At 47.6% G+C, this 15,356-nt stretch overlaps 1 protein-coding gene across 1 annotated transcript in view; it reads right to left on the reverse strand.

The window, feature by feature from the left end:
* Positions 1 to 15,356, reverse strand: part of garnl3 (GTPase activating Rap/RanGAP domain like 3) — a 281,725-nt gene that overhangs the window by 96,320 nt on the left and 170,049 nt on the right. The window contains exons 9-10 of the mRNA XM_067969493.1: positions 13,212 to 13,310; positions 7,786 to 7,889 (exon numbers count right to left, since the gene is read on the reverse strand). Coding sequence (XP_067825594.1) covers positions 7,786 to 7,889; positions 13,212 to 13,310 — 203 coding nt within the window. The remainder of the gene's footprint in view (positions 1 to 7,785; positions 7,890 to 13,211; positions 13,311 to 15,356) is intronic.

Genomic DNA, 15,356 nt, shown 5'->3' on the forward strand with positions numbered 1-15,356 from the left:
ATTTGTTTCTCATCATATTTGCATAATTTGTGAATTAAACAATGTAAATGGATACAAACTATCCCTTATCTAATATAATCAAAACTCACTCCTACATTCCTTATTCCTGTGACCCAATAACTCCACAGCTTACAGTGATTATGTCCACATTATGTTGCCAAATATAGCAAGCTGGATAAGTTCTTTCTACAGCAAGGTATGTAAATGTTGGAAGTCTATGTTCTTCATATTGTTTTAACTTTGCAAAAAGGTATTACAATGGAAGCGAAATGAATTAAAGAAGTGCATTTATTCCAACTCACAAAACCCTCAATGTAACAAAGGGAAGTCATTGGGAAAAATTTACTGGTGCCTCCCTTGTGATTTATGCTTTTAAACGAGGGTGTCTGGGAGTAGAGATTTCTGTATCAAATCCTCTCTCTTCACAACACCATTAAGTTCATCTCCTGCGACACCACCGGGGACAGGACTGGAGGGCTGTGGGCAACACTCCTGTTTCATCTCACTGGGTGGCCTTTTGCAATCTCACAAAGAAAGGGACAAGTGGTTTTAAAGCATAAAACAGAGAAACAAAACCAGACACCACTGAGGGAGCTGCTATCTTCTTTTTGTAATACTGCGCTTAATGTAGTTGCCAATAGATTTATGTTTATTACACGTGTGTGTGTGTGTGAGAGAGAGAGTGAGTGAGGAGAGAGAGAGAGAGAGAGAGGAGTATCTCTGCATTAAAATGATACAGACCATGGAGGATTACTGTTTAATTAAAGTCCATTTCAAGAATAGTGTCACAGATGACATGAAAAAATAGCGCAGGGAGGATTTTCACACGAACGAGTTAAGCTAAACCGTGCCCGCAGTTCAAAGCCAAGCTGAAGCCTCAATCTCTACTTTGTAAAGCTCTGGAAATAATTCTCTGAAGTATATTTCGAAAGTTGATTATAAAAGTACTTCTTTCCTCCCCCCCCCCCCCTCCCCCTCCAATTTACATTTAAAATAAAGTAAAAGAATAGAAAATGCTGAAATAGAATAGATCAGTCAGCATCTGAAAGAGAAAGATAGGTTAATATTTCAGGGCCTGATGGAGGTTCCCACCAGATATTTGACATTGTAAATATGTCTCCCACTGCAAGGTGTTTAACAATTTGTTTTCATTTCTCAGCAATTAAGCATATCGGTTTATAGGGCTGACTAATAAAATGACACGAGCACTGTTGCTAGGAATCAGCAATTGTTTGACTAAATTGCAGACATTCTCGACAGAACTTGCGTCCTTCACACCACAAGGAAAGGACCACAAAAAAGAGAATATACCCGATAGAGAAATTACCCTTAACAAACTGCAATTTGTTTATTAATAAACCAGTAATAATGTTATTGTGCATCAAGGACCTGGAGCACCAAGGCTGACAGACACTGCAAGTGATCAACAAATTTAAAATCCCCACAGAAAGCTGTAACTGTATACATTATAGGCAAATAGAGACAGCAAGGAACAATCTTCAAGGCAGCTCCCTTATTTCAGGGTACACATAATGGTTTCAAAGTACTTGAGCCTCCTTTTCATAGTTAATGGTATAAGTTGAATCCTTCATATCATTCTTTGCCTTGTGATCAATCCCATTTATCTATCACATCACCTGTTCACTAATCGGGAAATACAGGGCCAACAGAACTTGATTTTCCATCTATTTAAATTAGTGGATGGAAAATCCATCCCAATATGTCCCGACCAGCTCTCCCTGTGAGCACACTCCTCACAGGGAGCGTCAAATTGGGAAACCAGCCCTCGGTGGTGCTATAGCTCCATCTTTGTACAGGGTTTTACCAACTGCAGAAGTAATGGGGAAAGGGGCCGTGCAACTTACTTATCTCTGAGTCAATCATCTCAAACCTGGCAACTCTTTATCACTTTTAACTCACTCCTACCCTTTTGGTGCCTTTTATCATAAATTCATAGAATCTTACCGCAAAGAAGGCGGCCATTTGGTCCATTGTGCCTGTGCTGGCTTTTTGGTAGAGTTATCCAATTAAATCTGCTCCCCTACTCTTTCCCAATAGCTCTGTAAATTTTTTCTTTTCAAGTATTTATCCAATTCCCTTTTGAAAGTTATTATTGAATATGCTTCCACCGCCCTTTCAGGCAGTGTATTCCAGATCATTATAATGATATATACACACATAGATTCTATTATATATATTCTATAATAAAAGTTTTGTCTGTTATGGTTTACTATAAATTTACCTCTTTTTGTTCCACTCGATCCAGGAGGAAATTAAAAACCCTATCTCATCATTTATTCAACGATAAGAAAACACAGGTTGAAATTTTGGACTTTTCTTGTAAATACATTTGCCAGTTGTACATCGTAGAGCTGTAGTAATTCAGGGAAGATTGTCTCGGGGGACCCAGGCTCAATGGTTCTCTCTATCAGCACACTGAGTCTCACCAGCGTGACACAGATGAGTGAGCTGCGATCAGCTCACAAATGGGAAGAAAAACTGAGCAGCATTGGTTCCCTCAGGTTATTCTATTTGCAGCACTTGAATAATGTCTTAAATATTACTCTGTGACTATTATTAAAGGTTTCAATTTTAATATGGATTACTAGTGACCCAGGTGGTGCTTGAATACTGCTGAAGAATGCGGGATGCTTCAGGGCATCATTTTCAAGATCCCTTAAGCATGGATAAGGCATTAAATTCGCCAGCCAACGTAGTCCTAAATACAACTTGATTGAGCAGTATGCCAATGGGTTAGCCTTCATTTTTAGGTCTGTGACAACGCAAATACAATTTTTTGAATGCCTGTGCAAATTGACGCCCACTATAAGGAAACATAAGCCATCTTTCATACTCAAATTCCCTATAGCACATCAGAGTGCGGTAAGCGATCAGTGATGTCAAAAGGGTAGAGTTAGGAGAAATAATTGCACTCGTAGTATCCACTTCACATGAGAAGAGTGAGCAGGTTGTGTGTGAATCTTTGCGACGCTGTTAAACCATGACTGAGTACAGGGCACCGCAACCCACTTCTGCAGCACAGCTATCAACACTAGGACTTATTCTTTGTGACAATCACCGTTAAAATGTCACCGGCCGTAACAATGCAAGCTAATTTATATCTGCAGCAATACTGAAAGGCCTTTCACTTAGGAATTACCTCAGAATGTGACAGTATGTGGCAGGCCTAGGACTGAGCAGGCGGAGGTCACCTTTTAGTGGGTCAGGTGTTTCAAGATTGTAAGCTCTTCCCATGTTTGGCTTGGAAGAAACTCAAAAAAAAGCCTAACCAACAAAACCAAAGATCGGAGCGGAGCCATGGGATGGAAACCTGAATTACCGAGGCCCAAATGAGATGTTAAACCTGAGTCAGAGCCTCTACTTATCAAAGCTCAGCACCAGACAAAGAGGAGCGAGCAAAAATTGTTCGCAACCAGGTATGTAATATGGAATTTATTACACAAACTCACTTTCAAAAGCAGTTCTGTATCTTCAAAGTTTCCCCTTACAGTCGATAAAAATTCCCTATTTATAGTGTGGAGTGGGAGAAAGCAGTGGTCAAAAAACTTGGCCACCATCAGCCTGACAGTTCCAAGCCCTCAGGCTCCCCGACGGAAAGCAATTGTAGGAGTGCTCACTGGTAGAATTATACAGCGCAGGACGAGGCCATTCGGCCCACTGTGCCTGTGCCAGCTCATTGAAAGAGCTATCCAATTAATCCCACTCCCCTGCTCTTTCTCCATAGCCCTGTAATCTCTCCACATTACTGAAGTCCCTCATCCCTGGTACCATTCTGGTAAATCTCCTCTGCACCCTCACTAAGGGCCTTGACATCCTTCCTAAAGTGTGGTGCCCAGAATTGAACACAATACTCCAGCTGAGGCCTAACCAGTGATTTATAAAGGTTTAGCATAACTTCCTTGCTTTTGTACTCTACGCCTCTATCTATAAAGCCAAGGATCTTGTATGCTTTTTTTTAAAAAACAGCCTTATCAACTTGTCCTGCCACCTTCTAAGATTTGTGTACGTACGCCCCCAGGTTTCTCTGTTCCTGCACTCCGTTTAAAACTGTACCATTTACTTTATCTGGGTGTCGTGGCTGTTGCATCTAACGGCTTAAACTATGTGAAAAAATATTTGCAAAAGTTTCTAAAAGAAACTGCGCATGTGGCTTCACGCTGGTGCACATGCACAGCAATATTGAAGCTTTAGAAAATATTTCTCTTTTACTTTGAAACGATTAGGTACACAAGTCATGGTGCCAGTAAATGCTCCTGAAGCCACTTCCTTTGCAGCAGAAGGTTGTAGTGAAGGGCTTAAGGTGAGCAGCAGGCAGTCAGGGTGAGACTGAGCTTCTGTTTTATCTGCTGCACATTCTGCTTGGGGCACTTTCACATCGTACAGCAGCAGTCTTCTGCTGCAGACCTTTTTGAAACGAGTAAAATGTCAAATTATTGTTTTGATTCTCTAGAATCTTCCCAATTGTGGTATTTATAGCAAAAAGGATTGGAGATGAATTATGGAATCATTGAACTCCTGTTCGTTTTCATAAACAATGCATCGTCTGCACAGTGAAACAGTATAGGCTAGGGGTATATCCATTGCTCTTCGATTATCAAATTCTCTTATCCATTAGCTAGGTATTCACCTCAACTCCAATATCTAGTTTTGTAAAACAAACCAACACTTAAATAATTAGCCTTCCAGGCTTTTTACTTTCCCCATACTGATCTACAGGAAACAATTTATTTTTCTTCAGGATGCGGTACTCTCTTGTTCCATCTTCCTCCTTGCTGGTTAGACCAGGCCATGTGCCTGCTGTACCGATAGGAGCCCTGCTGGAGAATGTACCAGAGCAGCTTAACTGGAGAGTGTAGCACAGCAGGTTTACTGGAGAGTGGAGCACAGCAGGTTTACTGGAGAGCGTAACACAGCAGGTTTACTGGAGAGTGTAGCACAGCAGGTTTACTGGGGAGCACAGCACAGCAGGTTTACTGGGGAGCGTAGCACAGCAGGTTTACTGGAGAGTGTAGCACAGCAGGTTTACTGGAAAGCGTAGCACAGCAGGTTTACTGGAGAGTGTAGCACAGCAGGTTTACTGGAGAGTGTAGCACAGCAGGTTTACTGGAGAGTGTAGCACAGCAGGTTTACTGGAGAGTGTAGCACAGCAGGTTTACTGGAGAGTGTAGCACAGCAGGTTTACTGGAGAGTGTAGCACAGCAGGTTTACTGGAGAGCGTAGCACAGCAGGTTTACTGGAGAGTGTAGCAGAGCAGGTTTACTGGAGAATGTAGCACAGCAGGTTTACTGGAGAGTGTAGCACAGCAGGTTTACTGGAGAGCGTAGCACAGCAGGTTTACTGGAGAGCGTAGCACAGCGGGTTTAGTGGAGAGTGTAGCACAGCAGGTTTACTGGGGAGCGCAGCACAGCAGGTTTAGTGGAGAGCGTAGCACAGCGGGTTTAGTGGAGAGCGTAGCACAGCAGGTTTACTGGAGAGTGTAGCACAGCAGGTTTACTGGAGAGCGTAGCACAGCAGGTTTACTGGAGAGTGTAGCAGAGCAGGTTTACTGGAGAATGTAGCACAGCAGGTTTACTGGAGAGTGTAGCACAGCAGGTTTACTGGAGAGCGTAGCACAGCAGGTTTACTGGAGAGCGTAGCACAGCGGGTTTAGTGGAGAGTGTAGCACAGCAGGTTTACTGGAGAGCGTAGCACAGCAGGTTTACTGGGGAGCGCAGCACAGCAGGTTTAGTGGAGAGCGTAGCACAGCGGGTTTAGTGGAGAGCGTAGCACAGCAGGTTTACTGGGGAGCTCAGCACAGCAGGTTTACTGGGGAGCGCAGCACAGCAGGTTTACTGGGGAGCGCAGCACAGCAGGTTTACTAGAGAGTCCAGCGCAGCAGTTTTAGTGGAGAGTGTAGCACAGCAGGTTTACTGGAGAGTGTAGCACAGCAGGTTTACTGGGGAGCGCAGCACAACAGGTTTACTGGAGAGTGTAGCACAGCAGGTTTACTGGGGAGCGCAGCACAGCTGCCCTGCTGGGGAGCGCAGCACAGCAGGTTTACTGGGGAGCGCAGCACAGCAGGTTTAGTGGAGAGTGTAGCACAGCAGGTTTACTGGAGAGTGTAGCACAGCAGGTTTACTGGAGAGTGTAGCTCAGCAGGTTTACTGGAGAGCGTAGCACAGCAGGTTTACTGGAGAGTGTAGCTCAGCAGGTTTACTGGAGAGCGTAGCACAGCAGGTTTACTGGGGAGCACAGCAGGTTTACTGGGGAGCACAGCACAGCAGGTTTACTGGGGAGCGCAGCACAGCAGGTTTACTGGAGAGTGTAGCACAGCAGGTTTACTGGAGAGTGTAGCACAGCAGGTTTACTGGAGAGTGTAGCGCAGCAGGTTTACTGGAGAGTGTAGCTCAGCAGGTTTACTGGAGAGTGTAGCACAGCAGGTTTACTGGAGAGTGTAGCACAGCAGGTTTACTGCAGAGTGTAGCACAGCAGGTTTACTGGGGAGTGTAGCACAGCAGGTTTACTGGGGAGTGTAGCACAGCAGGTTTACTGGAGTGCGTAGCACAGCAGGTTTACTGGGGAGCGCAGCACAGCAGGTTTACTGGAGAGTGTAGCACAGCAGGTTTACTGGAGTGCGTAGCACAGCAGGTTTACTGGAGAGTGTAGCACAGCAGGTTTACTGGAGAGTGTAGCTCAGCAGGTTTACTGGAGAGTGTAGCACAGCAGGTTTACTGGAGAGTGTAGCACAGCAGGTTTACTGGAGAGTGTAGCACAGCAGGTTTACTGGGGAGTGTAGCACAGCAGGTTTACTGGGGAGTGTAGCACAGCAGGTTTACTGGAGTGCGTAGCACAGCAGGTTTACTGGGGAGCGCAGCACAGCAGGTTTACTGGAGAGTGTAGCACAGCAGGTTTACTGGAGTGCGTAGCACAGCAGGTTTACTGGAGAGTGTAGCACAGCAGGTTTACTGGGGAACCCAGCACAGCAGGTTTACTGGGGAGCACAGCACAGCAGGTTTACTGGGGAGTGTAGCACAGCAGGTTTACTGGGGAGCACAGCACAGCAGCCCTGCTGGGGAACGCAGCACAGCAGGTTTACTGGGGAACGCAGCACAGCAGGTTTACTGGGGAGCGCAGCACAGCAGGTTTACTGGGGAGCACAGCACAGCAGCCCTGCTGGGGAACGCAGCACAGCAGGTTTACTGGGGAGCGCAGCACAGCAGGTTTACTGGGGAGCACAGCACAGCAGCCCTGCTGGGGAACGCAGCACAGCAGGTTTACTGGGGAACGCAGCACAGCAGGTTTACTGGGGAGCGCAGCACAGCAGGTTTACTGGGGAGCACAGCACAGCAGCCCTGCTGGGGAACGCAGCACAGCAGGTTTACTGGGGAACGCAGCACAGCAGGTTTACTGGGGAACGCAGCACAGCAGGTTTACTGGGGAGCACAGCACAGCAGCCCTGCTGGGGAACGCAGCACCGCAGGTTTACTGGGGAACGCAGCACAGCAGGTTTACTGGGGAGCACAGCACAGCAGCCCTGCTGGGGAACGCAGCACAGCAGGTTTACTGGCACCTCCCCATCCAATCCCTCCTCTCTTCCTTCCTCCTTCCCTGTGGAGAAGCAGCTGGTCGCTGCTTGGCGCCTTTGTACAATGACAGTAACAGATACTCATTATCAGTCTGTAATATGTCTGACAAGCCGCATAGAAACACACCAGACAAATCTGTACAACACAAGATGTGTTTTCAACAGTAACAAGCTTAGTCACAAAAACAAAAGTAGTTTACCTGCTGCTTGTTTTCTTTCGAATACGGCAACATTGTGGAGACATGAAACATTATTTCGTGTCCTTGATATACTGTGTATATGGAATGTATTCCTGTCGTGTCATCTGTAAGAAAAAGAAAGCTGTTTTAATATAGCACTGGAAATAATTACTACAATATAAACCAGAAAATCACACGAGGCATGAGCATGGTTAAGGCCCCATCAAGCTGATTTCTGGTGGTACCTTAGGAAGGAGGAAGAAAAAAAAGACAGGCAGACATACTTCTATTTATACAGCGTCTTATCACATTGTTAAAATCTCTCAAAGTGCTTCACAGAATGAATTACTTTTGCCGATCTGTGGGAAAATGCAGCAGCCAATTCCTACACCGACAACCTGCCATTGACAGCCACGAGATGAACGGCCTGTTAATCTAACTTCAGCAAAACGGGCAACTTGAGGAGAAACCGTCTATCGCCACTTCTCACGCTGTCACACTCTTGTGATTTATCCCGGTTGACCTCGCTCTTACCAAATAAATGTGATCTTTAAGAATGTGAATGTCACCATATTTGAATCCCAATAGCATGGGAAAGAGGCTCATCTCACTCACTCAAGCCATCAGAAACGGAGCAATTTAAATCTTAGTAAACTTATACGGAAACGTTCATTGTTAATATTTTGAAATCGGCTCAAAATTGTACAAGTGGCGGATTGGCTGGAGCCCAAGATCGAAGCTAACTGCGTCCGGTCCTCTGTGTACGCTGCCCTGCAAGTTAACTGCGTCCGCTCCTCCGTGTACGCTGCCCTGCTAGCTAACTGCTAGAGGTGTGCAAGATCAGCCTGTGGTTGTGAGTGTGTCTCTCTGATCCTTCCTCCCTCCCTGCACTCCACTCAGGGCCTTCGCCCTCCTCTTATCGTGGATGAGACCAGGCGATTTAGGAGCGTACATCCGATTGCTCAATGGCACAGCACTTTGGGCCTCCACTAACTGTCTGCACCACACACCATCTTCAACAAAAACAGCCGTACAAGCCTTGGAACGTTTGGAAGAATTTTGTGGTCATGTACGACTTACTGGGAACTGCAAGTGTTGGTCCGCGGCCAAGGATCACTATACCCATGACAACGCTGCTATAAATTATGTCCATGGCTTACTCACTAAGGATTAACACCAGTGCTCGATGCTGCAGGCCACTGCATCACTGCTCCCAGAGAGAAATAAAACCTTGTACAGCATCCTTAGTACATACCTTGGAGATTAGTGTAAAGAGAGCCGTTTCATGTGGAAAAAAGGTAATTAGCAATTCTGCTTTGATACATTTGACAGTGACCAAGCAACTACATATTTTAGTTATGTTTTATCTGAAATCCAAGGCATGGTCTATTCCCATATGCATCATTCTACTTAGGCATAATGGGTATTGTGTACGGAAATAAGTATCCTGAATGGATATGTGATCATTGCAAAGTATTCTAAGGCACAGAAAACATCTATTTTATAGTGACGGCCAAGTTCACCTCCTGCTTTACTCAGCCACCAGAGCTGAGACAATGTATATCCTGGAAAAAGATGTAACCCCAAATGTATGCCTAGAAACCCATTTGCAAACAACCACTGCTATTACTTCTACTATTACTATTATTGCTGTATTATTACTCCTGGTACTATTACTACAACTATTACTATTACTGCCACTACTACTATTACTGCTACTATTATTACTGCTACATGCATTTATAAAGCATCTTTAACATAGATTAACGTCCAAAGGTGCTTTCCAAAGGTGTGAAGAAATAACGGGCACTGAGGCAAAGAAGGAAATATTAGTAGGGTGGGTTTTAAGGACGGTCAAAGGAGGAGAGGGAGCTGGAGAGGAGGAGGCATTTAGGGAGGGAATTCTAGAGAGTGGGCCCTAGGTTACTGATGGCATGGCCATCAACTGTGGCGCAAAGGGAGGGAGGGATGCACAAGAGGCCAGAGTCAGAGGAACGGAGTTATGGAGTTCGGGGGAAAGGGGTGGTGGTCATAGAACTGGAGGATGATACAGAGATAGGGAAGGGCAAAGCCACGATGGGATTTAAACACAAAGATGATTTTTAATTTAAGATTTTGGGGGACTGGGAGCCAATATGGGTGAGTGAGGTCAGGTGTGATGGGTGAGCATGATTTGGTGTAGGATGGAACACAGGCAGCAGAGTTATGGATAAGCTGAAGTTTATGGAGAGTGAAGGATGGGAGGCCGGACGGGAAAGCATTGGAGTAATCAAGTCTGGAGGTGACAACGGTATGAATGAGCGTTTCAGTGGCAGATGGGCTGAGATAGGGGCAGAGGTGGGTGATGTTACCTAGGTGGAAGTAAGCCTCTCTATCCCTTAGTAATAGAGAGGATATCGGCCTAGAAGCTCAGCTCGGGCTCGAACAGAACACCGAGGCTGTGAACAGTTCGGTTCATTGTATTACATAGTATTTACAGCATAGAAACAGGCCATTCGGCCAAACAGGTTTCTGCCGGTGTTTATGCTCCACACGAGCCTCCTTCCACCTTCCTTCATCTGACCCTATCAACATATCTGTCTATTCCTTTCTCTCTCATGTACTTATTTAGCTTCCCCTTAAATGAATCTATGCTATTCACCTCAACTACTCCCTGTGGTGACAAGTCCCACATTCTAACCACTCTCTGAGTAAAGAAGTTTCTCCTGAATTCCTTATTGGATTTATTAATGACTATCTTATATTTATGGCCCCTAGATTTGGACTCCCCCACAAGTGGAAACATCTGCCTCAGCTTGAGGCAATAGTATGGGAAGGGGATGGAGTTGGTGGAAAAGGTATGGATTTTCTGGCGGGGGGGCAAAAGACGATGGCTTCAGACTTTCCAATGTTTGGCCGGAGAAATCATGGTTCGTCCAGGAATAGATGTCGGGCAAGCAGTCTGATAACGCAGGGGTCGGGAGGGGCGGCGCAGGGGTCGGGAGGGGCGGCGCAGGGGTCGGGAGGGGGCGGCGCAGGGGTCGGGAGGGGGCGGCGCAGGGGTCGGGAGGGGCGGCGCAGGGGTCGGGAGGGGCGGCGCAGGGGTTGGGATGGGCGGCGCAGGGGTCGGGAGGGGCGGCGCAGGGGTCGGGAGGGGGCGGCGCAGGGGTCGGGAGGGGGCGGCGCAGGAGTCGGGATGGGTGGCGCAGGGGTCGGGAGGGGCGGCGCAGGGGTCGGGAGGGGCGGCGCAGGAGTCGGGATGGGTGGCGCAGGGGTCGGGAGGGGCGGCGCAGGGGTCGGGAGGGGCGGCGCAGGGGTCGGGATGGGTGGCGCAGGGGTCGGGAGGGGGCGGCGCAGGGGTCGGGATGGGTGGCGCAGGGGTCGGGAGGGGGCGGCGCAGGGGTCGGGATGGGTGGCGCAGGGGTCGGGAGGGGGCGGCGCAGGGGTCGGGAGGGGCGGCGCAGGGGTCGGGATGGGTGGCGCAGGGGTCGGGATGGGTGGCGCAGGGGTCGGGAGGGGGCGGTGCAGGGGTCGGGATGGGTGGCGCAGGGGTCGGGAGGGGGCGGTGCAGGGGTCGGGATGGGTGGCGCAGGGGTCGGGAGGGGGCGGTGCAGGGGTCGGGAGGGGCGGCGCAGGAGTCGGGATGGGTGGCGCAGGGGTCGGGAGGGGCGGCGCAGGGGTCGGGAAGGTCGGTGCAGGGGTCGGGAGGGGCAGCGCAGGGGTCGAGCTGGGTGTCGTTGACCTATAAGTGGAATCTGGTCCCATGTCTTCGGATGATGTCACCAAGGCACAGCATGCAGATGAGGCAGAGAAGGGGCCAAGAATGGATCTTTGGGTGACTTCAGAGATGACATTGTAGGCGTGGGAAGAGAAGCCATTGCTGGAGATGTTCTGGCTACATTGGGATAGTTACCAGTGGAACCAAGTAACGGCAGTCCAACCGAGGGTGACAATGGAGGAGGGGCACTGGTGAAGGATCACATGATCAATTACTTCAAAGGCCGAAGAGAGGTTGAGGACAATGAGGGGGGGAAAATGCACCAGGGTCAGTCACAGAGAATGTCTTCCCTGACTTGGGCCATTTCAGTATTACGGGAGGAGCGGAAACCTGACCAGAGGGATTCAGACAGTAAGTTGTGGGAAAGGTGGGCATGAATCTGGGAGGTGACAGCATGTTCTAAGACCTTGGATAGGAAAGGGTGGTTGGAAATGGGGTGGCAGTTAGCCAGGGCAGAGGGGTTGAGGCTGCGGTTTTTAGGTTGGTGGGGGGGTGAGAACAGCTGTTTTTAAAAGCTAGGGACAGTGCCCGAGGAGAGGGAACCATTTGCAATACTGGTTAAAATGGGAGCTAGGAAAAGAAAAAGTGATGAGGAGTTTAGTAGGAATGGGGTTGAGAGAACAGGAGGGGACTCTGGGATGAGATAAGCTTGGAGAGGGGTGGGGAGATGGGAGGGAAACTGAGAGAGAGAGAGAGAGAGAGACACAGAGACAGAGAAAGAAAATTGTGCCTATGGTGTTGCAGCCCTAACTTCAACTCACACACATTTAATGAGGCTCTGCACCAACGCTGGAGCCTCATAAGATTACCCCTGGTGTATGTTTCAGTGTGGAAGAGAATGAAAGTTTGTATTTGTATGCATGAGAGAGGATTTATTTATGTGTAGAGTATATGGTCAAAACTTTCCACTTGTGTGTTCATCACATGGCGATTTTCCATCCATCAAAGTGAATGGGAGGAAAACCATCGACTGGCATGCGAGGAATCAGAAAACCCCGGCCTATATACTTATGTGTGTGATAGAAAGTGTGTGTGTGTGTGTGTGTGTGTGTGTGTATTTGTGGGTGAGTGACAGAGAGCTACAGAAATGGATCACATAGCTGTGCGAGAGAGAGAGAGAGAGAGAGAGAGAGAGAGCTGCAGTGGAGATACTGCAGTCTGTACCAATTAGAGTCAGCTGCTCTCTAGCCCACTATGAATAATGTATACGTCGCTATAAATTGCTGATCACAACAGTAGTTTTGCTTTAGCCCTATGCCCTCCTAGTGGACATGAAGGCAGGTATCAGTCTCAAGAACATGAGGAACTTTGCACCCCAAAGACGGAACGATGAAAGTGGAGTTCAGGTCTGGACACTGAAAACACCGCCAACCACAACAAGCAACGAGAGAAAGAACTTCTACACCAATAGCCAGATAGACTAGAAATCCACAGCAACACAGGGACAGGAGTTCATTTTTTTCCAGAGATATACATTTATATTTTCAGCCCAAAGTACTGAGTCCTGATCCAGAGGAGTGTGAACAGACAGTAGCTCACTGGGTTAACAGACCCTTTAGGCATCTCGTATTTTGAATAATGACCTGCACCATCTAATGAACAAGTTATACTGGATAGAATTGGTCTGGCTGCTTTGTTAAGTGCACTTTCCTATTTGGTATTTTGTGTTGAAGTTTAGCCCAACTCTTACTTTTGGTGTCAAGTCCTCCTCTGTAACCTATCCAGCCCTTCAATGTAATTGTCTCGCCCATGAGGTTCAAAAACTTTTGAAAACCTTCACTTCCGGTTTCTGTAAAAAAAACAAAAGAGATTGCTGACTGGATTAGAACGTCACTCCATGAAATAGTCATGGACATCTCAAAATGACACCCAATACTAGAAGCACAGATTTCAACCATTTAGCTTTGTTTCCCTCTCCTAAGCCATTTCTTTCTCAAACTAGAAGCGTAAATAACCGAGCTACATCGATCTTCCGTCGATGAGCTGGACGGATTAGCAAGTGTTATGCTCTCCATGATCGGTCTCACAGGGTGCCCTATCAACTCACACAGCTGTATCATGTGACCTACTCCTTCAGGTCCTTCACCCCAAAATGACATGATTTATATTGCAGTTTCTTGCCCATCTAGTGGGGAGATTCACAAAATTTTAATCATAACCCCAAACTATGACCTGCTCGAGGGCTATTCTTACGAGGCAACTCCATGTGCTTGTTTATAACAACGACATAAGCAACATATTTAAAAAGAAAATTCCAACAGAAATGCAAAATCTTAAATCGTGAACAGTTTTTAGTTTGCTGAACACAGAGTCTGCTTTGCTACTTTTCTGAGCTATTGGCCAACATTTGTTTCTCCAACCAGTAAAGGCTGGGCATTCAATTTTCCAGTCTCATTTGCTTCGTGGTTGGGATCAAAGAATTGAAATGGTCCTAGTAGCGTGGAAACCTATGGACTGCTTGGAACCTGCAGCTGAGACGTAGCTGTGTAGAGACAGGTCTCTAACCCGTTCTGTTGGGCGGAAACAAGTGTAGAACAGGAGAGACAATGGGGAGAAAATACAATACAATACCCTCCCCCACCCACAACCAGTTCATGTGAATGGCCAACAAATGGCCTCCAACCATCACTCCTCAAAAAGGTGGAGGCCAGCAGCAACAAAGGCAGCATTGGGTGGGGGGAGGCAGAATTGGTGGCAGCAAAACAGTGGGGTGGGGAAATTGTGAGGTGGACCATGGGTCATAACAGACTCTCACAAGTGCCACTGTTGGCCAGCGGGCTTTATAATGATGAGTACGGCTGATCTGTGGCATTCCAGATATTCCCCACCCATAAGCAAGGTTCACTGACAGCGCCCATCACATGCAATGAATCAAAAATATTCCGGAGACTATGGGCATGAATTTATCTGGGAGCCGGGAATATCTTTAGATATTTGAGTGAGGAACCTGGAAGCCAAATGAGTGCGTCGCGATCTGTGATCGCAGCTCAGTTGATGGTACGTATTTGTGCTTCCGGATTTCCCAGGCAGCCTGATTGACAGACTGGCTGCTTGTTGGAAGGGAAAGGAGCTGTGAATCGGAGAGGGGGGAGGGAGGGAGAGAGAGATTGTGGGCTGTGGAAGAAATCGGAGGGGGTAGGGGGGGAGGTGGGGGGTCGAGGATGACATCGGGTGGGCCTTGGATAAGATCGGGGGCTCCAGCATCAGGATGGGGTGGGGGGGGCTCCAATCGGGGCCTGGACGAAGGCACTCCTGCTCCTCCGGGCCCACAAGCAGTGCGATAAAGGCACTCACCTGATGGATCCGGCCCTTCCTGCCTGCTTTCAACTGACGTGAATCAGAAACGATGGGAAACCCGAACATGTAAGGTTAAAGTTGTTTTACTTTTGTAGTACACAAAAAATTAAGTACCTCAACTATCACAATGAGGTGCATTGTCCCTTTAAGTATCGGCCCGCCGGCTTTAAATGGGGACGGGACTACCGGCTTTCTGTTGCGCGCGCATCCAAACGCACCTGGGTTAAACCCGGAAGTGGGTGTGTTGGAGCCGGGATGCGGTCCCGCTCCAAAAATCCACTATTTTTACTGCCCACCCGCCCCCAACCCACTCGCTCTTGGGGGTTAAAATTATCCCCTGTAACACCACAGCTGGAATATCCACTGTGTGTAGTATCACTGCAGAATAAAGTGCTTTTATTCGAGCTACACTGAAAAATTACCATTAAATCTTATATATACGTCACAAGTTTGCCATGGATAAAAATGGATATATAAGGTAAGACTTATACGCCACATATTAAGGTATATCAACCGCTGCTGGATCCACCCACTCACT

This window comes from Heptranchias perlo, chromosome 31, assembly GCF_035084215.1.
Source record: "Heptranchias perlo isolate sHepPer1 chromosome 31, sHepPer1.hap1, whole genome shotgun sequence".
NCBI classification, from domain to species: Eukaryota; Metazoa; Chordata; class Chondrichthyes; order Hexanchiformes; family Hexanchidae; genus Heptranchias; species Heptranchias perlo.